Consider the following 25,025-nt stretch of genomic DNA (forward strand, 5'->3'; position numbering starts at 1 on the left):
AGGGAACAGAGTTTGTCATGAGCACTGAAGACCATGGTTTAGGCCTTCCATTTAATTGGAGGAAATGTCTACTGATCCAGTACTAAATAGCAGATGAATACTAGCAGTGCAGAAATCAAAAGAAGTGGCAGCAAGGTGGAAGCTGATAGATTTCTGGATGATGTCAGTGAAGATACGTGAGCATTGGAGGTTACCAGAATTGAGATATCACAAAATTATCTTATCCTACTACAGTTCAGTTAATAATGTTCTAGCAAAATGAAATTATTCAGAAATTGTGAGCAGGGTAGGGATCTAGTCTCTGGAAATGTTAAGACTAAGAGATCTGTTCGAGGTCAGTAAAATAATGAAGAGGTTTGATAGCATGGACATAGATGAACTGTTTCTAGTTGTGGGCCAAAATAACAGGAAATCAAGTAGCCACTAACAGATTGGAAAAAAAAAGGAAATTTCTTCAAACAGGGAGAGTTGAAAATGTTGAATTTGCTGCCATATGGAGTATTTAACGAAGCATTGCCAACTCTGGTTGAATGTATTCATTACCTGACTTCACTTCTGACCCCATCCATCTTCCATGTGGATTGCCTTCCTACAAAGATTGCAAAAGGAACAAAGACCATGTTGCCTAATTGGTTTAGTGATTGATTTGGTTTTAGATTTAATGAAATAGCCTTTTTCCTCATCCCCAATATTTTTATAGCTAAGAAATGCTCAAAGAAAAAAAAACTATATTCTTTGTGGCCCTACTGTGGTTCATTTCTGGGACGCTCGCAGCAAAATTTTCTGCAAAGATTAACCTTCAATTTCTGGAGGTTAACAGAGAGGATATTGATAAGGGTAGAATGTGAAGAGGTACCTAAAGTGGGAGGAGGCTTCTATAGTATCAGCTAGTGGCAAAGAGCAACTGATTTGCTTCTATACTATAGCCACTATGTAAAGAAAGTACTTTAGGTTTAGATGTCATCAGAGGATTAGGCACCAGCGTTCAGTTGTACAATGTTAACATTTGTTTTGATTAAATGTTTGGCGAAAGATTATTCAGTCACAACCACAATTCACCATCATTGGGTTCATTGTTTGCAAATAGATAATTGCAAAACTTCAACTGACAAGTGCATTTATGGAGTCAGAACAAAAATGAGAAAATAAAATCACGGGCAAACTAACATTTGATTAACTTTGGAACAATATATAGCAAGCCTTGTCAAATGGTTGTTGATTAGGTTTATATGTAATCTGATTAAATGTTCTTATTCATTGTTTGTTTTAAAATAAAATATCTTAAAACAAAATGCGGTATGAACTAATCTGATTTGATTAAAAACGGCTTTAATTACTAATGTAGAAAAAACTGTTATATTTCAGAATTTGGAGCAAGCCTGAATCACTGGGGGGAGGGGTAGACAAAGGTTGAATGAGGTCAGCCACTGTTTGGCGCGAAAATGACGCGAGCGGCTAGAATGCGCGCGCAGCCGGGGCCCGCGGGTCACCGTGGTGTTTTTGAAAACGAGCAGCGCGCTCGCGATTGGTGCGGAATGGGCACGTGACTAACGGTCGCGGGAAAATCGCCGTGTTGTGGAGTGGGCGCGAGGAGCGGTCTGAGCGGTGCAACGGACTGAGGGCAGTGAGAGCACCGAGTCCTGGGGCCCAGTGAGTCCGAGCGGATAGAGTGAGGGGGGCTGAGACCAGGAGGAGCTGAGGGGAAGGAGTGAGGGACGAGAGAGGGGACTGAGGTCGGGAGGAGCTGAGGGAAGGTCAGGAGGTGACTGAGGCCGGGAGGAGAGGAGCAACGGACAGCAGAGCGATTGAGGGGATTTAGTCCGGGAGAAGAGGGGAGTGCGAGACGAGAGAGAGTCCCGCGGCTAATTGAGGGCACCGAGCCCGGCCGGAGTGAGTGAGGGGGTATAGAAGAAGAGAGGGGACGGGACCGGACCGGGCTGCCCCTCCCCCCGGTTTTCTGGGTTACCTTAGCCCCGAGTCGCGACGTTACATTTTCCTCCGGCCATGAGTTTCCGCCGAGTGTGCCCGAAGGCCGACATCAGCCCCGCTCCGGTCTCGGCCTTCCCCGTACAGAAACTCACTTTCGCGGAGGAGGAGGAGGACGGCGGCAACAGCACCGAAGACTCGGCCTTCCAGGAATCGCCAGACCCCGAACGCAAGTACGGCGGCGGTGCCGAGCTGAGTCAGGACGACGAGGAGCTGGAGCTGGGGAATCTTAGCTGGGAGGACGGCTTCGTGAGCAGCCCGTCTCCTCTGAAAGGCCGGCGGGATTACCGGGAGCGCCGGGACCTGGAGGAATCGTCCAGCTCCCCGATCCGGGAGAGCGGCGAGAGGGAAGAGTGCAGCTCCCCGATCCGAGAGGCTGCAGAGCAGGAGGAGAGCAGCTCCCCCATCCCGGACTGCCCTGATACACCACCTCATAAAACACTCAGGAAACTGCGACTCTTCGATACACCACACACCCCCAAGGTAAGAACACACTTATGTGAGCTGCCAGAATGGCCCTCTTATCCAAATACTCATGTAAAATGGGACGTTCTGTGTTTTGAAGTTAATGTGTGAATAGATGAGAAGGGGCGCGAGGTCGGATCTATTCCTTGAGCCCAGGAAGAGTGTTTTAAAATGTCCTTCTCCCAATCTTTTAATGGATGTGCACAGAATACAGCATGTACTCCTTTATTTGTTGAAGAAAGTTCAATATTCGCGTATACATTTTTGACGAAAGTTGCTTTATCTAAATGGGAAAAGTGATGGATCCCTAGTGGTATCTGGCCGAAGTTTTGGGTTTCTTTACTAGTTTTTCTACTAGCTGCATCTCAATGTATCGTTTTTAATTCATTTATGGGATGTAGGCGTCGCCATTTGTTGCTCAGTAATAGACCATTATGGCAGCGAAGCTGTTTTTGTGGGCTGCATCAGCAACTGTATATGAAGTTTGAACCATTTTTCCCATTAACCTCGAGCTAACTCGATAAGAGAACCTAAGTATAAACAAAAAGAAATTGTTTGGCTTTGTATCTGAAACCGTGTAAGATATGGTTTCCATTGCTATTGGGTCATCAACAGGTAGCATTGTTTGGATGTATATTTTCACATTCTGAAGACGTACATTTCAGATTTGGATCACAGGGTAGATGCATTTTTTTATTTGATTTTTACAGGAGCATTGTCAAATAAAAGTTGACATTTAAGGCTTGTAAGGAGTTGTTTGACTAAGAGGTTGAGAAACTTGAGGGAATTTGAGCTTTAGTTTTAGAAGCAATGTGAAATGGGAAAACATTTGGTTTCAGCATCTTTTAAGTTGGCTTCCAGTTTGATTTTTATCATATTTTGGACATGGGGAAATACTGGGGGAGCTTCATTGGATGAAAATGATTTGTGTGGTTTTTGCAGAAATTGATTTTTAATATGTTTAGCATTTGCGCGATCAGCCCCCAATGATGGTGATAGTGATCACACAATTTAAATCTGGATGCATTAACCTTGTTTGTTTTTAGGCAGTGATCATGTTTTAATTCATTTGCTGCCTCAAATCAAACATGACCAATCAACAAAAGCTAATTACACCGGATGCTGGAATCTGAAACAAATGCTCTGACGAAGGGTCATCCAGACTCGAAACGTTAGTTTTATTCACAGATGCTGTCAGATCTGCTGAGATTTTCTAGCATTTTCTGTTTTGCCTAACTAAAACATGCGTTTTTGTATCTTTAATTTGTGGTGTGCCTGCCACCGGCCCCTCAAATTACAGAACCCTCCTGTAATGCTCTGGCAGCCTCAATGAGGATCAATCACATAGCTTATAAATAAGAATCTTGCGTCCAAGCTGTTGGAGGACAAATAATATTGTAATATGTGGGATTTTAGTATGTTTTCTCAGTTTAAAATCCGTGGTTGACAAACGTTTTACCGAATATCCTGAACCCGATTCCTGCTGTTTTTGTGTCAAATCTCTTGTCGAGTCTAGTTCTGACCTGTTGTGACATTCCAACTTCTGAGGTCGCTTAAAAACTAGGAAATTTAAATTCGATTCTGAAATTGATACTTGGGACTGGTTAATCCTAGATCCTAATCCTTTACAAGACAATCGTGCTGCCTCTAACCCTGTAACCGTATAAACCACAAGGCATAATGTTTTTAGTGGTTTTACATATTCCACCACTGAAACCAATTTTGCTCTTTTCTTCCAACTCTGACACATTGCGCGCACTCCTCAATCAGACGATGCACGTGTACCGACTTGTCGCCCTGTATACCACGTGGATTTACATACAAGTGAAAGTTTGATTTGGCGGTTCCGGGAGAACGGTGCCTGGCAGCCAGTATGTGAATTACGGGAGAGCATCTTTTGTATTGGTTTGACTATTTATTGATTTTTTTTTTAGCTCTGCGTGTCTTTGGGGTGTCTCAGCTGTTCATGGGCATCGGTAATCTTGTATTTAGTTTTTATAGGAAGGGTGGGATTCTTTTTAAAATTTGTTTGACTCATTGAGACAGCCACTTGTGATGTATTAATGTTTGTACATACTTTTGATAATTGACTTGTTTGGAATGTGGTGTTTGCTGCGCGTTACTTTTCTTAAGTCCCATTAACAACTGAAGTAGAATTTTTTAGTTTAAAACATTTATGGCTACACTACAAATTTGGGTTTACATCATCCCAGAGATATCCTACAGCCGGTGCTTTTGAGCGGCTAGCATTCAGGTAACACAAATAGCCAATTAAAGCAGATAGTCTCTTGGTTGTATTGATATGCAATACTGCACAGAAGACTAAAATATGTCTAGTTTTTTCAATAAGTGATGTGGGGCTTTTAGTTATATATCTTAAACCTAGAACACTCAATTTAACTGAATGCTATCACTGAGCCAAGCAAAATTCATAATTTCATAATTCTCTAACATTTTGACTGTGTTTTAGATAGTTGCCGATGTGTTAAAGTGAGGATGATAATGTAATTGATGTTTGTGTTTTCAGAGTTTGCTGTCCAAGGCAAGAGTTAGGAGTTGTCTGAGTTCCAGTTCAGTGAGACGCCGGGGAGGAGCTCTCTTCAGGAATGTTGAACAGTCAGAAAGAATGCCATGTGATTACAACAGGAATAAACCCCCGCATGTCAACATTAACCCTTTCACTCCAGACTCCATGTACATCCATTCTTCGTCTGCACAGTGCCGAAGGAGGAAACGGACATATTGGGACGGGTACATATTGAGCAATTTAAGTTATGATATAGTACAAATGTGGTAAATTTCCAACTTCTGGGTTTTGCTCAACCGAAATATTCAAGATTTGGAAACTAATTTTACCTGCCATGGCCCGCTGTTCATAGTGAATTTAAACAGTATTGCCTAATGCTACCTCTTAATGAACTGCTAACAGCTGTTTTAGATGTATATTGGATGCAGAAATATAAGACAAGTTGACAGGACCAGTTCACCAATGTTTGTTCTGCTTTGACAATGACATCAAGTTGTGTTTTATATTTGCTGAAGTACTGTTAGTTGAGTTCTTTTGTAATGTTGTTCAACTGCAGTTTTTAAAAACTGTATTGCACTTGATTCCTTTTATTTCCCACTTCAATTATTTTCTTTCTCTGGTTTATCTACCTTCCCGTTAAAGAAAATAATTAGTGTTTTCCTTCGAAAAAGAAATCATCCTTTTAGTCGCTGCATTCCAGAACATGACTTGCTAAATTCTCTCCTCTCTAGGGGTTTTGCCAATTGTCTTAAATCTGTCTGTGGGTTACTGACCTTTCTCCTAGGGGAAACAGTATGGTTTCTTTTTATCATCTACTGTGCCCATCCCTACATTCTGAACTCCCTTAATGACCTATGTTTTTGCAATTAGCAGCTTACACAGCCCCAAGTTTTTCCTGAATTTGGTGCATAGGCTTTCTCTAATCTAATGTTAGTTACAGTTTTCATATTAAAAGTAGGATTAGAAATTTCCAGTCAGGCTAGTCATGGAGTAGAGGATTAATGCTGAGTCTGGAGAACTGGGGAGGTCAGGCCTGTTAGGCGACTTAGTTTTTGACATGGTGACAGACTGGTGAAGATCGCAAACCCACTTTGGCTAAGGAGGAATGTTGTGAGGCAATATAAATTTGATAAATAACATTCTCTATGGTGACCTTGTAACTTAAGATCCCTCACTCTGGACCATTGTGGTAAATTTCTTGCATTGCCTTAAAAGTGTAGTGACCAGAACTGGATGTAGTTCTGTGGTTAGACCATAACTAGAACTTTACAGAGATTCAGCATAACATCTGCTTTTATACTCAATATCTCTGACACCCAAAATCCCACACGCATTGTTAATTAGTCTCACTATGACCTGTCACCTTCAACTCTCCAGCGCTTCATCATTTGTGCATATGGTCTCTCGAACCAAACTGTTGTCTATATTGCCTTTCTGTTCTGCTAAATGCAAGTAATTGAGATAACACAGGCAAGCAAAAATAACAGCTGACGTTATTTGGAGGCCAATTTTGGTCAGTTTGACCTTGGTCTCACCACGCACGTAACCTGTGACTATTTCCTGAAGTTCCAAGTGATCCCCTCTCCATTAAATTCCATTTACTATTTGTCTATCAATTCTAGCTTACCTATGGTATTGCAGTCAATAGAAAGTGCAAGGTAGGCAAGAATACTTGAGTAATTTGGTATTGGTGTTTGCTAATCAAGAACATGCTGACAAAATGTTGAAAGACATGGCAATGGTAAATTTATCATTTGGCATTTGTTCAAGTTTGGTATGTTGGGCAAATTTTGAAATTTTACTTGGTATAAGTTCCATTTGATCAAACAAAATAGTGGATCTAACATCGAATTTTGGGAAACACCACTTTCTATCAAGTAACCACGTACCATGTTTTTAAAATCTAAGATGACACTAATTCTGCAGTATTTCATGAATCTCAGCCATTATGTACTAATGTACAAATTCTTTCTTGAAATACACATAGACAGTATTCATTACTTTCCGTTCTCTAACTTCTGTTACTGCACCTTAAAACTCAAGTTATGTTAGTCCAGCATGATCTAACCTATACATATTTGTGCTGGCTCTCCATCATAAATTTCTTTGTACGTAATGATTTTTTTCCCCTGATGATCTTTTAAAAATCAGTGATTTGAAGTGACTGCAGTGTTTCTGGGGAAGATTGGACAATTATGGATCATCCTTCCCACCATCTTCATTTCTCATTCCCTCAGCAACCTTGAATATAGGGAGAATGCGATAGACAGACTAGCTACTAATTTTCATCATTGTATCTCTTCACTAGTACTCGTGAAGTATTCTAGCCTTTCCCTGTACTTCTAAGCATATATCACCCTCTTTGTCTTTCCTGTCTCAAGGCTCCTTGCTTACTATTTACAGGCTACACTTCCCTTTTCGTTCCTGCCACTCCAACTCTTTACCAGTCTTGTTTTCCTCTTCACTTCCCTTTATTTGCTTGAAGAATTCACCTGACATGCATCATACCACCACAATTTTTTGTTTCTTCATATTCTTTATTTTCTTTGCCAAACAAGGAGACCTGGTTTTGGATCCTGTAATTTTCCCCCATTTTTGAATGTACCTGGAACATTTGTTCCTTAAAGATCACCTGTTGTTCACTTACAATTAGTATTTGATTTCATTTATACTGGCTTGATCTTCCCTTGTCCCATTGAAATAACTGTCATACTATTGATTGTTTCTCGCTTTTTTGTCTTATTAGCCTAAAACATATAACAGTTAACATTCTTACCCTGGTTTTCCTCTTGGGGGCCATCTTATTTCCATCCCTTTTGCCTCTCTACATTATTCTCCCATGTAACCATTTCGGCGTCATCAATCTTATTTATCTCACTGTTTATATTTATACTTTTATACCTTTTTTTTGGTCTTAATTCCAGTCTAACTAATATGGTACTACTGCCTTCTCTGGGATTATCCAACTGTCTCTTTATATGTCTTTATCGTCTTTTTCTGCTTCTGTATGTTTGTGCCCATCTCCCCATCAATTTAGTTTTAAACCCTCCCCAACCACCCTGTCAATCTGCCCATGAGGACATTGGTCCCACTACTCCTGAGGTGCTTTCTATTGCTTTTGAATATGTGCCTGCTGCCCCAGGATTGGTTCCAATACCTTAATCTGTAGCCTTTTTTTTTCTTCATCGTGTCTCAAGCCATGCATGGTGTCCCTAGATTCCTGTTTCTACTTTTGTTAATACAGGCTGGGTGTAATCCAGAGGTTACGTCTTTGAGGTCCTACTTCTTAAACTTTCTGCCAACTTCTGAACATCTGACTGCAGGTGATAAACGGCACATAGACAGCCCTAGGCAGCTGGGTCTGGGGCATTGAGTGCTAAAGGGTGTGGCTGGGGATATACAACTGGTGAAAGTTGCAAAGGAGGAGCCATTAGAAACATCTGGGAATATTTGGGACTGGGAATTGTTGAGTATGGTCGTGGTGTTTGCAAAGATTAGAGTTACAATTGAATGATTTCTTTGGAAGCGGAGATGGACATTGAAGGGATTGAGACAAAGTGACAAAAACATGGTTATGATGAGTGAAGTAGATTGGCGATGAATGGAGTTATGCAAATGGAATCTGTCTTGATGTGGATAGAACGTGATAACGTGATCTGAGTTAATGTTTTTGTAACTCTGGTAATGAAAAGAGCAAGACTTGTTTTTCTGGCATGATTTCCATGACCAAAGGATGTCTTGAAGCATTTTACTGCCAGGGAAGTGCTATTGAAATGTAATCTCCTGTTGGAATAGACAAAATGTGACAATCAGTTTCTGTAGAGCAAGCTCCCACAGAGGGGAAGTGAAATTCTTGCATTTTTTTTGAACAATACCAAAAGAGAGACTTCAGTTGTGACAACAGATTGTGCACGCTACACGCATAATAGAACAAAGTTTATTCTGCCCATAAACCACCTCCTTTATATTGTTCACGATAATCATGTTTATAAATTTCTGGATGTTTCTGGATTAAAACCTAATTGTTTTAGGTTTCCATGCAGAGAGATGATGGACGGAAGTGATGGAGAACTTGATGATGAAAGCCTTCGACCAGCAAAGGTAACCAGAAAATGTGTGTTAGATGTACCATTCTGTGTAAATTCAGCAACTCAAATATTTAAAGTTCAGTCAGTGTATGATAGTGATGGTATAGCTGCTGGGCAGCTTTTGTACTTAAAAAAACAATGCACTGCCATTACATGATCAGGAGAGAATGCATTCAATGTGCCAGCCTGTGGGATGTATTTTGTTATGATTACTCATAAGAAAAGGAATATTGCTTTGCTGGTAATCTGAATTGGGCAAGTGACATCATATTTCAAAATCAAGGACTTGAAGCAAATTGCAGACTTGATTAGTCAGCTGCTTGCAAACTGTAATTGAGGGGTAAGATAATTTAGAGAACTGCACACAACCTTGATGGCGGTGAAGTATATACATTGAATGGCAGCACAGTCTGTAGACAGGCTTAGGCTGATATTTAAAGGGGCACTCATTTTAATAAAACGTGACAAACCTATTGGGTACAGTGTAGAGTCAAACTTTAGTAAAGCTAATTTATTAGTCACAACTAAGGTTTACATTAATAGCGCAGTGAACTTAATGTGAAATTCCCCTGCCATGTATGGTGAGAGTCAATAGAATTTATAATATGGGATGTTTGTTGTGTACTTACTGTCCATTTTAAATGTAAAACAGTTGATGTAGGCTTATGAGCGTTTCAAATGACTTTTAAATTTTGGGGAGTGAGAATTAAACAGTGTTGGAAGACTGTGACTGTTACATCTTCGGCGTTGGTTTGAAATCTTGGGGGAAATTCAGTTTTGGGGTCGAACTATGGAGGGGGGGGGAACCCGTCTTGGAATTGGGAGGGGGAATTTGACTGGAAGGGATGTATGGGGGTGGGCTGCTTGGTTGGGATAATTTGGTGTTTGTTGAGTGCGTGGTGTGTCCCACGCGGATCTAGGTTTGATATAGTTACTCTGGAGTTAGCAACAGAACCACCTGAAATTAGCAGTTTAAGATGCTTTGTTGGATGGTTCCGTGCCTAGTGCAGTTGTCCAGGGGGCATTAGCGCTTATCATCATAGAATCCCTACAGTGCAGAAGGAGGCCGTTTGGTACATCGAGCCTGCACTGACCGCAATCGCACCCAGGACTTACTCCTGTAACTCCACATATTTACACTGCTAATCCCCTGACATTAGGGTCAATTAAACATGGCCAGTCAACCTAACATGCACATTTTTGGACTGTAGGTGGAAACCAGAACACCAGGAGGAAACCCCCGCAGACACGGGGGGAATGTGCAAACTCCACACATGATGTGGAGATGTCGGCATTAGACTGGCGTGGGCACAGTAAAAAGTCTCACAACACCAGGTTAAAGTCCAACAGGTTTATTTGGTGGTAGCACAAGCTTTTGGAGCATTGCTCCTTCATCAAGTCATAAAGGTTTAGAGCTTGGAAACAGGACCTTTGGTCTAAGCTACCCCTCACCCACACCCTCACTCCACCCCACTAATTGCCTGCATTTGGCCATATCCCTCTATACCCATCTTACCCAAGTAACTGTCTAAATGATTTTTAAAAGACAAAATTGTACCAGCCTCTACTACCTCTGGCAGCTTGTTCCAGACACTCACTACCCTCTGTGTGGAAAAAATTGCTCCTCTGGACACTTCTGTATCCCTCACCTTAAACCTATGCCCTCTAGTTTTAGACTCCCCTATCTTTGGGAAAAGATATTGATGAGCTGATCTATACCCCTCATTATTTTATAGACCTCTATAATGTCATCCCTCAGCTTTCTGCATTCCAGAGGAAAAAGTTCCAGTCTATCCAGGCTCTCATAACTCCAACCATCAAGTCCTGGTAGCATCCTAGTAAATCTTTTCTGCACTCTTAGAGAAAGGATATTACTAAACTATAAATAGTGACCAGAACTGTACAGTGTTCCAAGCATGGCCTTACCAGTGTCTTGTACAACTTCAACAAGACGTCCCAACTCCTCTATTCAATGTTCTGATCAATGAAACCAAGCTTGCTGAATGCCCTCTTCATTCTGTTGACTTGTGACTCTACTTTCAAGGAGCTATGAACCTGTACCCCGAAATCTTTGTTTTGTAACTCTCTCCAAAACCAACTATCAACTGAGTAAGTCCTGCCTAGTTCAATCTACCAAAATGCATCATCTCACAGTTTTCTAAATTAAACTCCGTTTGCCATTTGTCAGCCCACTGACCCAATTGATCAAGAACCCATTGCAATCCAAGATGACCTTCACTATCCACTATGCCATCAATCTTGGTGTCATCTTGGTGCAAACCTGCTAACCATGCATCCTAAATTCTCATCCAAATCATTAATATAAATGATAAATAACAGATCCCTGAGGCACACTGCTGGTCACAGGCCTCCGCTTTGATAAACACCCTGCTACAGCCACTTCTGGCTTCTGTCATCAAGCTAATTTTGTATCCATTTAGCCACCTCACCCTGGATCCTGTGAGATTTAAGCTTATGCAACAACCTACCATGTGGTACCTTGTCAAAGGCCTTGCTGAAGTCCATGTAGACAACATTGATTGCACTATCCTCATCTACCTTCTTGGTTACCCCTTCAAAAAACTATCAAATTTGTGAGACATGATTTTCCATTCACAAAGCCATGCTGACTCTCCCTAATCCGTCCTTGCATCTCTATATGCCTGTAAGTTCTCTCTCTCTCAAAATACCTTCTCACAACTTACCCACTACAGATGTGAGGCTCACCAGCCTGTAGTTCTCAGGCTTTTCCCTGTAGCTGTTTTTAAACAAAGGCATAATATTTGCAACTCTCGAATCTTCAAACACCTTGCCCGTGACTATCGACGTAACTATTTATTTCCCCAGGTTCCTTAACATCCATGCTTTTCTCAACGCAAATAGTGATGAGAAATATTCATTTAGGATCTCACCAATGTCTTGTGGAATTGCACATAGATGACCTTGTTGCTCCTTAAGAGGCCCAACTCTCTCCCTAGTTACTCTTTTGCCCCTTATGTTTTTGTAGAAGTTCCTTGGATTCTCCTTTGCCTTATCTGCCAATACAATCTCATGTTTCCTCCTTGCCCTCCTGATTTCTCTTAACTCTACTCCTACATGCCCTAAACTCTTCAAGGCATTCACTTCATCTCAGCTACCTATGCATGTCATGTGCCTCCTTCTTCTTGACCAGGGCCTCAATATCCTGAGTAACCTAGGGTCTCTGCTTCTGCCAGCCTTGCCCTTCTCTCTAAGAGGAATTTGCTTACCCTGGACCCTGGTTAACACTTTTGAAAGCTTCCCACTTACCAGACGTCCCTTTGCCTTCCCACAGGCTCCCCCAATTAACTTTTGAAAGTTCCTGCCTGATACCATCAAAATTGGCCTTGTCCCAATTTAAAATTTTAACTTTTGGGCCAGACCTATCGTTCCCCATAGCTATCATAAAACTAATAGAATTATGGTCACTTGTCCCAAAGTGATCCCTCACTGACGCTTTTGGCACCTGCCCTTCTTTATTTCCCAAGAGACAGTCAAGTTTTGCGTCCTCTCTGGTCGGGCCATCCACATATTGAATGAGAAATTCCTCCTGAATACATTCAACAAATTTCTCTCCATCCAACTGTCTAATACTATGGCTGTCCCAGTCAATGTTGGGAAATCTATTACCATCCTATTTTCCTTGGAGCTATCTGTGATCTTCTTACATATTTGCTCCTCAATTTCCCACCAACTATTTGTGGGCCTATGGTACAACCCTATCAAAGTGATTTCCCTCCTCTTATTTCTCAGTTCTACCCATATAGACTCAGTGGCCAAATTCTCGGATATATCCCCTCTCAGTACAGCCATGATGTTTTCACTAATCAGAAGTGCAACTCCCTCTCTTCTTACCTCCTGTTCTATCTTTCCTAGCATCTGTACCCTGGAACATTGAACTGCCAGTCCTGTCCCTCCCTTAGCCATGTTTCAGTAATTGCTATGATATCCCAGTCCCACATACCCATCGATGCCGAGTTCATCTGTCTTGCTTTTGCCTGACCCTAGGATTACTGACATTGCCTTTACTACTTAATGTGATCTCTTTAACTTCTGTGCTGTCCTCAACCTTCACTTCTGTCTCCCTACTGCTTTGGGTCCCACCCCTTTGCCAAACTAGTTTAAACCCTCCCATGTTTTTGAGCCACGCATTCATCTGCCTTATTTTCCTATTCCTACTGAAGGCCTTCACTCACCTGATGAAGGCGGCAGCGCTCTGAAAGCCCATGCTACCAAATAACATGTTGGACTTTAACCTGGTGTTGTGAGACTTCTTACCAAATTCCACACAGACAGTGATCTGAGATCCAAACTGAAGCTGAGTCCCTGGCACTGTGAGGCAGCAATGCTAACCCCTGTGTCACCATGCCGTCTGCTTCTCGACAATTGCCAAGTAATCTCTGACATGAGAACTTGCAAGAGGATTCCCCAACACACCGTTGGGATTCTTCCCAAATGTGATGCAGGGAACCAGGAAGTTATGGGCCTATATGTTTGTTTGAGATAACAGTTTGAGCTGAGCTCCAGTGGTGTGTCTGACGCTGCATATTGTGAAATCTAGTCATAAAGTGATTCTCAAAGCACCCAAATAGCTTTTGCCTTGTACTTTATTGTTGAATTTTCAATATGATTTGAGATAAATGACAAAATTCCTAAATGTTAATGCTGAAATTGTCATAATCACATAATTGTGAATTAATTTAACTTGGTATTGGAAAAGAATGACAAACGTAGATCAGAAGTTTAGGTCAAGATTGAATTTGTATTGACACTGCTGCCACTTTAGATCAATTCCATTGAGACACTGCAACAATTTTCACTTGACTTCATTTACATACTGTCAGTGTGTCCGTTGTGTTTAGCCTATCGCTAATTGCTATCAGAGTAATACCATAATTTTGAATTTAATTAATGCTTTCATTTATTTTATATTCCATACTTTTTAATTTAGAGAATTCCAATCACGGAAAGTAATATGAAGTCACGATACACAACAGAGTTCCATGAGTTGGAGAAGATTGGATCCGGAGAGTTTGGCTCAGTTTTTAAGTGTGTGAAGAGGCTTGATGGCTGTATTTATGCAATAAAGCGCTCAAAGAAACCATTGGCAGGTTCTGTTGATGAGTAAGTTAATTTGTAAAAATTTGTTTTTGGAACTTTGTGGCAACTCTTATACTAAATATTAAAAATATTAAACTTGCATAGATTTGTTCTGATAGCTTTTCAAAACAGGAGAAAAGGACGATCCACCCTCTGGTTAATTTTCCCCTTTCTTGTGAGTGCTGCTAAACGTTTTCTCAGTTTTGACCATTTTAACGTTTATTAGTGTTGGATTTCTGCAGTTATTTTGGAAGAATTGATTCTGCAGTGAATAAAACTACTGCCCCATAAATGTGTCTCCTTTTTCTAACTTTCCAGAATATTTGTTTATGTTGCTAGATTTAAAATAAATATCCGGAACACCATATTTATCCATTTTTTCCCTTTACTGATGTTGACTGCAATGTTGTGCATTTCCAGGATTTGCTGATTTGATTGTATTAATTTTTTTTTTACAGACAGAATGCTCTAAGGGAAGTCTACGCACATGCAGTGCTAGGACAGCACACACATGTAGTTCGTTATTACTCAGCCTGGGCTGAAGATGACCACATGCTCATACAGAATGAGTACTGTAATGGTAGGTTTTTTGGAAATTAAAACATCATGTTAGCTTAAATGCTGAACAAAATGTGCTTGTTTGTATGCAGGAAAACTTAGAGAAGTTAACCTACAATTGATTTATGAATTTGGGACATTCCATACAATATTTTATGTACTGTTTGTTTTGAAAGGTGGAAGCCTGTCTGATGCAATCACAGAAAATTACAAGAAGCAAAAATACTTTAATGAACCAGAGCTACGAGACCTTCTATTACAGGTTGCTCGGGGGCTAAAATATATTCACAGTATGTCCCTAGTACATATGGATATAAAACCAAGTAAGTACCCTTGATATTTTTAGTGACCCCATTTAACTTGCTTACCTTTGAATAAAGGAGGAAAATTACTAAGTAGAATTTGCAGAATTTTTCAGTTACTTTTTGAGGCGGGGGGAGGGGGGTGAGATCCATAAACTTGAGCTTATTGAACCTGTTACATGCATTCTAACACTTACCACCACACTGATTAACTCCAGGTCCAGCGTTTGCATTTAACTTCTCAAATCACTCAATGGCCTTCATCCCTGATTTTCAGTGCTGCCTCATTGACGACCATGCTGTAATTGTCTAGGCTTTAAATTAATGGAATTTCTCCTTCCCTCCTTCAAAGCACTTCGTTTGTTCCTTGTTGTAATAGCATTTGATATGGTTGTGAAGCAATCTTGAGATCTTTCATTATATTAAACATGTTATGCATTATGTATATTCAAGATTTTTTGGAAAATTTCAGATCCAAATTATAATTTCTGAATCACTGCAAAAACCTCAACAATTTGCTCATTTAAAAATTACATTTATGGTATTTCATAAGATAAGAAATAGGAGCTGGAGTAAGCCATACAGCCCATCGAGCCTGCTCTGCCTTAAAATATTATTTGTATATACTTAAACTCCACTTTTTCTCCCTTTTGGAGATCAAAAATCTCAAGATGGGAAGGATGTCAAGCAATTTTGACTTACCTTGAGAATGTGGAGAAGAGAGAAGCTGATGGATCAGAGAAGACAAATAAACAATGCACATGAGAAAGGGTGATCAGCCCCAGAGCAAACATTATAAATGAATGCCTGCCCTGTGTCTTCAGTCATCACTTGCATCTTTCCCAGGGAGGGGTAGGGAGATGCCTTGTTACTTTGGTCCTTACAAGGGCCAATAAAGAGAATGAGGCAATCAACAGCTGGTCTAAGTGTCATTTGCCCCATTATCTTGTGGAATCTTCTAAAAGCTATGTTAAATGTGTCTAGTGAATGTGCTTTGGTTGAAGGTAAACCCCTTGCAGACTATAAAAAAACAAAACTGGTCATATTGTCTTAAAACATTGGTTCAAAGTGAGTAAATATGATCAGTGGAAGTTGTGTGTGGAAATCCATCATTCTTGCCAAATCAAGCCACTGCAAAATGTACACTTGTGGAGTTCTTCTTTGCCTGCTGTGGAGTTCACACCCTCGTCAGAGTCCAGAAGGTTTTGGTGCAGATTGATATCGCAAAGGCTCAGAGTCTTCCGTTGTGTGCACAGGTATTGTTGCAATGTAATTAGCTAAAACAGCACAGCTACTCACATATCTTTAAATATCGATCTTAAGATTCCCAGTGTCTTGTAATATTTCCATGAATTTCCTGCTTTTGTTCAGTTCCATTGCATACATTCAAAAGGCACAAGTTCTGCAGCATGGCATGAAGTCTGTGCATTGAGCTAGCATGAAGTGAAATCAATTCTTGAAGCTAAACATTTGATCAGTTCTGTCATGTATTATAATCACAATGGATAAAGCACAGAAGGCAGCCATTTGACCAGTTATCTGGGCTTGTTTTCTACAGGAGCCATTTAGTTACTCTTATTCCCTTGCCCTTTCCCTGTAGCCCTTTTTATTTTGTTCCCTTGTGTTTATAGAATCCCCTTTTGAAAAGTACAATTGAACCTGCTGTCACCATTCTTTCAATACATTCCAGATCTTAATAAAGTGTTTTTTAAAAACGTTCAGGCCATGGTTGGTCCTTCTGCCAACACTTGATACCTCTCCTCTGGTTCTCAATCTCCCTTCCGATTGAAACTGTTGCTCTTCATTTACTTCATCTAGACCCCTCATGTTTTTGAAAACTATCAAATCTGCTTTCGATCATCTTTGGAATAGTTTAGGCTGTTTCTCTCAGTCTCTCCATGACATTGAAATTGCTCATCACTGAAAGTGATGAGTTTGTAGAATTCTCTACAAAATACTGTGTGTTTTCAAGAAGGAATTGGATATGTAGATCTTGGGGCTGAAGGGATCAAAGGATATGAGGGGAAAGTGGGAACAGATTATGGATTATCCAACTCAATAATCATGTGAATGGCAGAGCAGTCTTGAAGAGACAGATGGCTTACTGTTGTTCATTTCACGTTTTTCCACCCTCTGTTTAAATTCTTTGAGTAAGAAGTCTCGCAACACCAGGTTAAAGTCCAACCAATTTATTTGATAGTAAACTCACAAGCTTTCGGGGTTTGCCCCAAAAGCTTGTGAGTTTACGATCAAATAAATTGGTTAGACTTTAACCTGGCGTTGTGGGAGTTATTATGTTTACCCCAGTCCAACTCTGGTATCTCCACATCATTAATCCTTTGAGTACCAGACTTCAGGGAGTGCCTAGAGTTTGACACTGCTCCAGTTTGAGTCTTTTATCTAGGTTCTTCATCTCTCCTGATTTTTGCACTCTGTGCTTCTATTTCTAAAGCTATGTGCAGCTGAGTTACACAGCACACATACAAGCCCTGAATTTTAGGGGTTGATTCCAGACTTTGTAAAACATTTTAATTTTTTTTATATTTTGACACTCATGTTCTTCCCTTGCGAAGTGTCAGCTTTTGCTTAAGTACAATTCCTAGGCACTGGGTGTTTTCCAATCAAATGTCCATCCTTATGTGAGGTCATGTATGAATGTTTGCTGGCTATTTAACCATGGAAAGTGTCTCTCATTTGTATTGAATTTTATCAAATGGATGAAATGAACTTCTATTAAATGATGTCTGCTAGATGAGAATGATTATTTTAATTTCTGTTTTCTCCTATAGTATGTTTCAGTCATTACCCCTGAGAGTATCACTCTAATCTGATTTAGCCATTTTTTTTAACTTCTGGTATTTATTGCAGCACTTTCATGTTGCCCTTTTCAAAAGAAATAGATAGGCTGGAAAATTGGGCAGAGGTGACCTAATTGAGGCATACAAGATGATCAGAGGATTAGATACAGTGGACAGTGAGAGCCTTTCACCTCAGATGATGATGGCTAACACGAGGGGACATAGCTTTAAATTGAGGGGTGATAATTATAGGACAGATGTCAGAGGTAGGTTCTTTACTCAGAGAGTAGTAAAAGCGTGGAATGCCCTGCCTGCAGCAGTTGTGGACTCGCCAACTTTAAGGGTGTTCAAATGGTCAGTGGATAGGCATATGGATAACATTGAAATAGTTTAGGTTAGAGGGTCATTAGATTGGTTCCACTGGTCGGCGCAACATCGAGGGCCGAAGGGCCTGTACTGTGCTGTAATGTTCTATGTAGAAATGGCAGATGGAATTTAATCCAGATAAATGTGAGATGATGCATTTTGGAAGAACTAATGTAGGGGGGAGTTATACAATAAATGGCAGGGCCACCAAGAGTATAGAAACACAGGGATCGAGGTGTGCAAGTCCACAAATCCTTGAAGGTGGCAGCACAGGTGGTGAAGAAGGCATATGGTATGCATGCCTTTATAGGACAGGGTATAGAGTATAAAAGCTGGAGTCTGATGTTGCAGCTGTATAGAACTCTGGTTAGGCCAAATTTGGAGTACCACGTCCAGTTCTGGTCGCTGCACTACCAGAAGGACGTGCAGGCTTCAGGGAGAGTGCAGAGAAGGTTTATCAGAATGTTGCCTGGTATGGAGGGTATTAGCTATGAGGAGAGATTGGGTAGACTGGGGTTGTTCTCCCTGGAAAGACAGAGAATAAAGGGAGACCTATTAGAGGTGTACAGAATTATGAAGGGTATAGATAGGGTGAAGAGTGGGAAGCTTTTTTCCCAGGTCGGAGGTGATGATCACGAGGGGTCACGGGCTCAAGGTGAGAGGGGTGAGGTATATCAGAGGGATGTTTTTATGCAGAGGGTGGTGGGGACCTGGAATGCACTGCCAAGTAGGGTGGTGGAGGCAGACACGCTTGCAGCATTTAAGACTTAACTGGATAGTCACATGAGCAGACTGGGAATGGAGGGATACAAATGAATGGTCTAGTTGGACCAATGAGCGGCACAGACTTGGAGGGCCGAAGGGCCTGTTTCCTTGTTGTACTGTTCTTTGAAACATTTGGTTCCTGTTTATTGGCAATTGTCTGGTTGGATCGGAAGATTTGTACGGATTGTTAGCTTCTGAAATGTCTATTTTTAGTGACCTGTATATTAATTATGCTTATTCTTTTCAGGCAACATATTTATATCCAAAAAATTTGTCACTAATCTGGCAGCAGATGAGATGGATGATGATGACTGCATATTGTCAACAAATATTGTATATAAAATAGGTACGATATGTTTCTTCAGAATTTGTTTTGACAAGTTGGGAATTTTGAGACGAGAAAGCAGAGCAACTACAGGGCAGAAATTTACAATGATTAGCAAAATAACCAGCCATAGATGATTTGTTTTTAACATGGCAAATTATAATGTACTACCTGAAGAGTTGGTGGAAGAGTTGTTTCAATAGTGCTTTTAAGGGAATTTGAGTATGTACTTGAAAAGGAAAGATTTACAGGACTTATGGCAAAACAGAAAAATCACAGAGTTGCATTTGATTTGTAATTTCCAATTTTCTTTAATCAGGTGACCTTGGACATGTTACTCGTGTATCCAATCCTCATGTCGAGGAGGGAGATAGCCGTTTTTTAGCCAATGAAGTACTACAAGAGGTAGTGTTTATAATTGTTGCAGTAGAGTTATAGAATGCATGTATTTGATATGGAAAGGGAAAGATTATAAAATCCCTTGCTTTTAATTCACTTTGCAATTACAAATGTGACTTTCCACCATTTGTATCAACAGTTTTTGAGAGTTTGGTGAAATAATTTGATACATGGACTATGTAGATTTGAGATCTCTGAGCAATTGTTACTCTACTCTCTCTTTGCCAAGCTTAATTATGAAGAAGCTGACTTTTCCACTGGTCCAAATGAAGTTGCATGAAATGTTGAGTAAACAGTCAAAACTGTATATGTTTTAATACTTACAAAATTCTAATAGGATTAGACAGGATAGATTCAAAGTAAAAACGTAACTAATCATTGTCATCAACTGCTGTACTATCTCTGGGTTTCTCAGTTGAATTGTGCTGTGGAGAGATGTGGAGAATATAGAGCCAGTTAATTATACCTACAACATATTTTTGATGTGCTTGACATAAATATCAATATTTGTAAGTGAGATTGAGTCTTACTTAGAAACTAGAAGCAGTTTTGAGCCTGCTCCACCACTCATTTTGATTATGGCTAATCATGAAATTGGATATCCTGATTCCCACCCCCATATCCCTTGATCCTTTTAGCCCCAAGAGCTATCTGTATAATTTCTTCTTGAAATCAGACATTTGAATTCCACAAATTCACTACCCTCTGGGTGAAGAAATTTCTCCTCACCTCAATTCTAAAAGTCTTACCCTTTAACCTCAAGTTATGACCCCTAGTCCTGAACTTCAGGAACATTCTTTCTGAATCTATCCAGTCTAATCCTATTAGAATTTTATATGTATTAAAACATATACAGTCGTGAGGAGTGGATATTCCCTCCAGTGGGTGAATCAAGAATTAGGGGTCACTTAAAAATAAAGGGTTGCCCATTCACGTGAATTTTTTTTTAGCAGCTTCAGCTTAGATCCTGATTATTGAGATTCCACATTACAGAAACACAAGTTCGAAACAGGAGTAGTCCATTTGGCCCTTCAAGCCTGCTCTGCCATTCATTTTCATCATGGCTGATCACTGAATTCAAGATCCTGACCCCTTTAACCCTTAGAGCTATATCTAATTTCTTCTTGAAATCAGACAACATTTTGGCGTCACTACGTTCTGTAGTAATGAATTCCACACATTCATCACCCTGTCGGTGAAGAAATTTCTCCTCATAGTTCTAAAAGGTTTATCCTTGATCCTCAAAATATGACCCTGGTTATGGTCTCTCCCACCATTGGGAACATTCTTTCTGAATCTACCCTGTCTAACTCTGTTAAAGTTTTATAGGTTTCTATGGGATCCCTTCTCACTTTCTAAACTCCAGTGAATATGATCTTAACTGACTTAGTCTCTCCTCATACGACAGCTGCCATCCCAGGAGTCAGCCAGATAAACCTTAGCTGTACTCCCTCTAAAGCAAGGGCACCAAAATTGCGCACAGTACTCCATGTGTGGCCTCACCAATCCCCTATACAATTGCAGCAAAACATCCCTGTTCCTATACTCAAATCCTTAATGCTATGAAGTCCAGCATACCATTTGCCTCCTTTACTGCTTGCTGTACCTGCATGCTTACTTTCAGTGACAGATGTACGAGGGCACCAGGGTCTCATTTGAGTACCCACCTCTCTCGGCCTATCCAAATTACGCTGTCTTGTATGAATTTACTATGTACATATGTTGCACAAGTTAATCAATTATGCTGATTTGCTATTCAAATTTTTCTCTCCTGTGTAAAGTGATTTTTTTTTTAAGTTTGATTGTTTCCTGTAGTAAGCAAATGATCCAACAACACATTAGGCAAATGAGAGCTGCAGAATATTTTACATGACATTCGCAACACATTTAGGAAATCTGCAGTCTTCAAAGTAAAAAATGTAATTGTTTCTCCCCTTTTTATTTGAAGGCACAGCAATGTGGGCAAATTTCTTACAAAATAGGATGTAACATATACTTATTTCACAGCATTCTTAAGTTGGCCAGAGAACTGGATTTCTTCACCTCTGCTTTTCAGATTCAGAACCAGTGTCTTGTGTGGAAATGCTGCAGAATATATTGATTATAAGCGGGAATTTAAATATATGGTGTCAATTTCCAATGATTCAGAAAGTTTAGGCACTGATTAATTGAGATTTGAATCAGATAGGTACCTTTAGTCTGCTGTTTTACCTTTTTTGAGTTTTATCAGCATGATGCATTTAAATGAAGTTAAATAATATTTTAATATTTATAATAGTTTCTAACTACATATCTATTCTTTTCACCCTATGCTGATCCCCAATTGAATTTTGTTCTGTGCAATGAAATGTTTTTGTTTCATTTTTCTATTTCAGGATTACAGACATTTGCTAAAAGCAGATATTTTTGCACTTGCACTCACTGTTATATCTGCTGCGGGTGCAGAGCCACTGCCAACCAATGGGGAAAAATGGCATGAAATTCGCCAAGGAAATCTTCCTACAATTCCGCAAACACACTCTCAGGAATTTATGGATTTGTTGAAAGTAAGAAAGATCTACGACTTAACGATTTGTTTTTTATTTTCATGCCTCATAGCTTTCTGCAGAGAAAATTAATTTTCAATTGAGGCTTGTTTAATTTCATACTTGTGAGAAATGGATGCTGACTCCAATTTTTTTTTAAGTTAATGCTCCATCCAGATCCAGAGAAGCGACCCTCTGCAAGTACTTTAATCAGACATTCGGTCCTGCTTCCAACTGCAAGGAAGAGCGCAGATCAACTTCGGTTAGAACTGAATGCAGAAAAATTCAAAAACGCACTTTTGCAGAAGTAAGCTTTTCTTCCACAATAGATATCCAACTGTACTTTGACATTTGAACCCCATTTGCAGAAACTAATATATCGTTGACTTGGAAATGACAATTAAACTATGCACTGATGTTTGATAAAACTGTAATCCGTATTTATAGATAATATTAGGCCTGAATGGAAAAGAAATGTCAAAGTTTTGTAATTTTGTTTCTATGTTTCCTTTTGTCCTAATTTTGTTTTCATTTGGTTTGCTTATCTCGAGCTTCTCATTTTTTTGTATAGTTCTTCCTACCCAAACCACATCATGATTAAGCCCATGTTTTTGCCAAACTACCCGTAACAATTATCTTTTTATCTCACCCAAACTTTGCTATTCTTGGTTTGTTTTCTTTTTTCCATGTCTATTTTGTCTTGCTCTTTGTTTTAAATTCTTTCTCTCTTCCCCTTAATTTCACATCCTTCCTCAATCTCTGTAGATTGTCTTCTAACCTCTGGCACAGCTATTCACTGATTATGCTTGATCTGATGCTTTATATTGGATAGTGAAAGATAGGGGTACAGCTGCAAAAATATTTGCATTGTATTGAAGAATATTAGGTGTCTGGAACTCGTTGCTGGGGGAGGTAGTGGAAGTGGACACAGTGACTTTTAAGGGGTGTCCTGACAACTACACGAATGAGGCGGGAATAGAGGGATATGGTCACCGGAAGGGAAGGGGGTTTTAGTTAAGTTGGGCAGCATGTTCAGTGCAGGCTTAGAGGGCTAAAAGGCCTGTTCCTGTGCTGTAATTTTCTTCTTTTCCTTTGATAGAATAATTGTCTATGGATTAAAAACTATTTTTTACTTCCAACAACAGTCAGAATTGTTTTGTATTTGTCCTTGTCTGAACACATTGACCTACCAATTTGTAGTCAAAAAGAACGTTCAGAATACTATATAAAGCTGCTGGAGTTGAAATGAATTTTTTTTATTTTCAGAGAACTGAAGAAGGCACAGATGGCAAAAGCAGCAGCAGAAGAGAGAGTATTATTCACAGACCGAATGACAACAAGGTCTACCATGCAAAGTAACAGAAGTACAAGGATCATTGGGAAAAAAATCAACCGTTCTGTTAGCCTTACAATATATTGAAACCTCCAAGGTGAATGAGCTGATTTCGTTTCTTCTAAACTGGAGATTTTGTTTTGAGTTGTTGCCAGTTTAGTTACCACACAGCTGTAGAATCCATTGAGGATATTCTTGTCTAAAACTTGATTAGGTTGTTGCATTTCTGCTGCCTATGTGTCTTAATTTTTATTTTTTGGTTTTAGTGTGCCTTTTGAATAAAGAGGACAGAGATCAATTTAAAGAGATAGGGACATTTTATTGAGTGGCTCATGCACCGTGAATTCTGTAAATCTGCCTGGTTTTGGACTTATAATTCTTGTTGTGTACATCTAGAGGATGTACCTGAACCATGTAATACATTGTACTGGGAGCACTTTGTAGACATTGGGAGTTCCATGACAGACACCATGGATGAACTTGTCGTGGAAAAACTGCTGCTATATTAGTCAGTGTTGTACACTTGTTGTAAAATTCATTTAGCATTATAAACAATCATTGCTGTACTAGAAATAGGCTTTTCTGGAGAATACTTTTAATTATGTGAATTAAATGAAATAACAGTTGTTCACTGTTTACTGTTTTTTGAGCAGTGTTTTTTATTAAGCTAGTGCATTGTAGGGATACATTGCACCTTTTGTTTTTTGCAGTTTGTATTTTCTATATTTTAAATGTAAATTGCAGTGGTTTGTCATTTTATTGTCCTGTCAAAATAAACTGGTGTACATTTGTAAATGTGAATTTTGGCCTGAAAATGATTACTTTTAAATAACATTACCTGCATGGATTTTGGTTCCTGAAAATACGTGGAAAATTTGTTCCCAGCCACTGGAAATCACGTGGATTGGGGTGATTATGGCATAGTGGTGATATTATTTGACTGGTAATCCTAAGACCAAGGTTGATGTTTTGGGGTATGGCATTCTAGCTGATAGAATTTAAATTCCATTAATAAATATAGAATTCAAAGCCAGTTTTAGTAATGGTGACCATGAAACTGATTGTTGTGAAAACCCACCTGAATAGGTAGAGAAGGAAATTTGTCCACACCTGGTCTGGTCGACATGTTTCTCTGGGCCCACAATAATTGACTCTTAACTGTTCTTTGGAAATGGCCTAGCAAACTACTCTATTGTACAAGAAAGTAAAAGTAGCACCTGCACCAGATGAGTGGCAGCAGTTCAAGAAGTTGATTCATCACCACCTTGGGCAAGTTTGGATGGGCAACAAATGTTGGTCTTGTTAGTGATACCCATGTCCCATGGAAAATTACTTAAAAGGGAATTATGACACTTTTTTAACTGATTTTAAATAAAGATCTATCCATTTTGTCCTGACATTAAGTCATAATTCAAAGTACTTATGATTTTGATTTCAGATACTAAATTAATCTCCCATCACAGCTATTAA

The 25,025-nt window shown here is 39.7% G+C and overlaps 1 protein-coding gene and 1 long non-coding RNA gene across 4 annotated transcripts in view; one reads left to right on the forward strand and one right to left on the reverse strand.

Moving 5' to 3' along the window:
- The window catches only part of LOC145343825 (uncharacterized), a 78,159-nt gene extending 76,100 nt beyond the window's left edge, over window positions 1-2,059 (reverse strand). Inside the window, exon 1 of the long non-coding RNA XR_013886805.1 lies at window positions 1,967-2,059. This is a non-coding gene — a long non-coding RNA (uncharacterized LOC145343825). The remainder of the gene's footprint in view (window positions 1-1,966) is intronic.
- On the forward strand, window positions 1,617-24,332 carry wee1 (WEE1 G2 checkpoint kinase). Of its 3 annotated transcripts, none has more exons than XM_080190217.1 (11): window positions 1,617-2,469; window positions 4,979-5,202; window positions 9,010-9,079; window positions 14,036-14,208; window positions 14,643-14,764; window positions 14,919-15,065; window positions 19,221-19,319; window positions 19,618-19,703; window positions 22,073-22,243; window positions 22,384-22,529; window positions 23,489-24,332. In XM_080190217.1, the coding sequence occupies exons 1-11, from the start codon at window positions 2,005-2,007 to the stop codon at window positions 23,640-23,642; spliced, it is 1,857 nt and encodes a 618-aa protein (XP_080046343.1). In that variant the 5' UTR covers window positions 1,617-2,004; the 3' UTR covers window positions 23,643-24,332. The 3 variants fall into 3 exon arrangements, with proteins under 3 accessions (XP_080046343.1, XP_080046345.1, XP_080046346.1); XM_080190219.1 differs by having other exon boundaries at window positions 9,022-9,079; XM_080190220.1 differs by lacking the exon at window positions 1,617-2,469 and adding an exon at window positions 4,271-4,322.
- Window positions 24,333-25,025: the final 693 nt, after the last annotated feature.

This window comes from Carcharhinus amblyrhynchos, chromosome 6 (genome assembly GCF_965287045.1).
Source record: "Carcharhinus amblyrhynchos chromosome 6, sCarAmb.v2.hapA, whole genome shotgun sequence".
Taxonomy (NCBI): domain Eukaryota; kingdom Metazoa; phylum Chordata; class Chondrichthyes; order Carcharhiniformes; family Carcharhinidae; genus Carcharhinus; species Carcharhinus amblyrhynchos.

Coding starts and splice junctions, on each gene's coding strand:
- wee1 (XM_080190217.1), top strand. CDS start 2,005: ATGAGTTTCCGCCGAGTGTGCCCGAAGGCCGACATCAGCCCCGCTCCG. Junction 15,066..19,220: donor ACATATGGATATAAAACCAA/GTAAGTACCCTT, acceptor TATTCTTTTCAG/GCAACATATTTATATCCAAA. Junction 19,704..22,072: donor CCAATGAAGTACTACAAGAG/GTAGTGTTTATA, acceptor TTTCTATTTCAG/GATTACAGACATTTGCTAAA.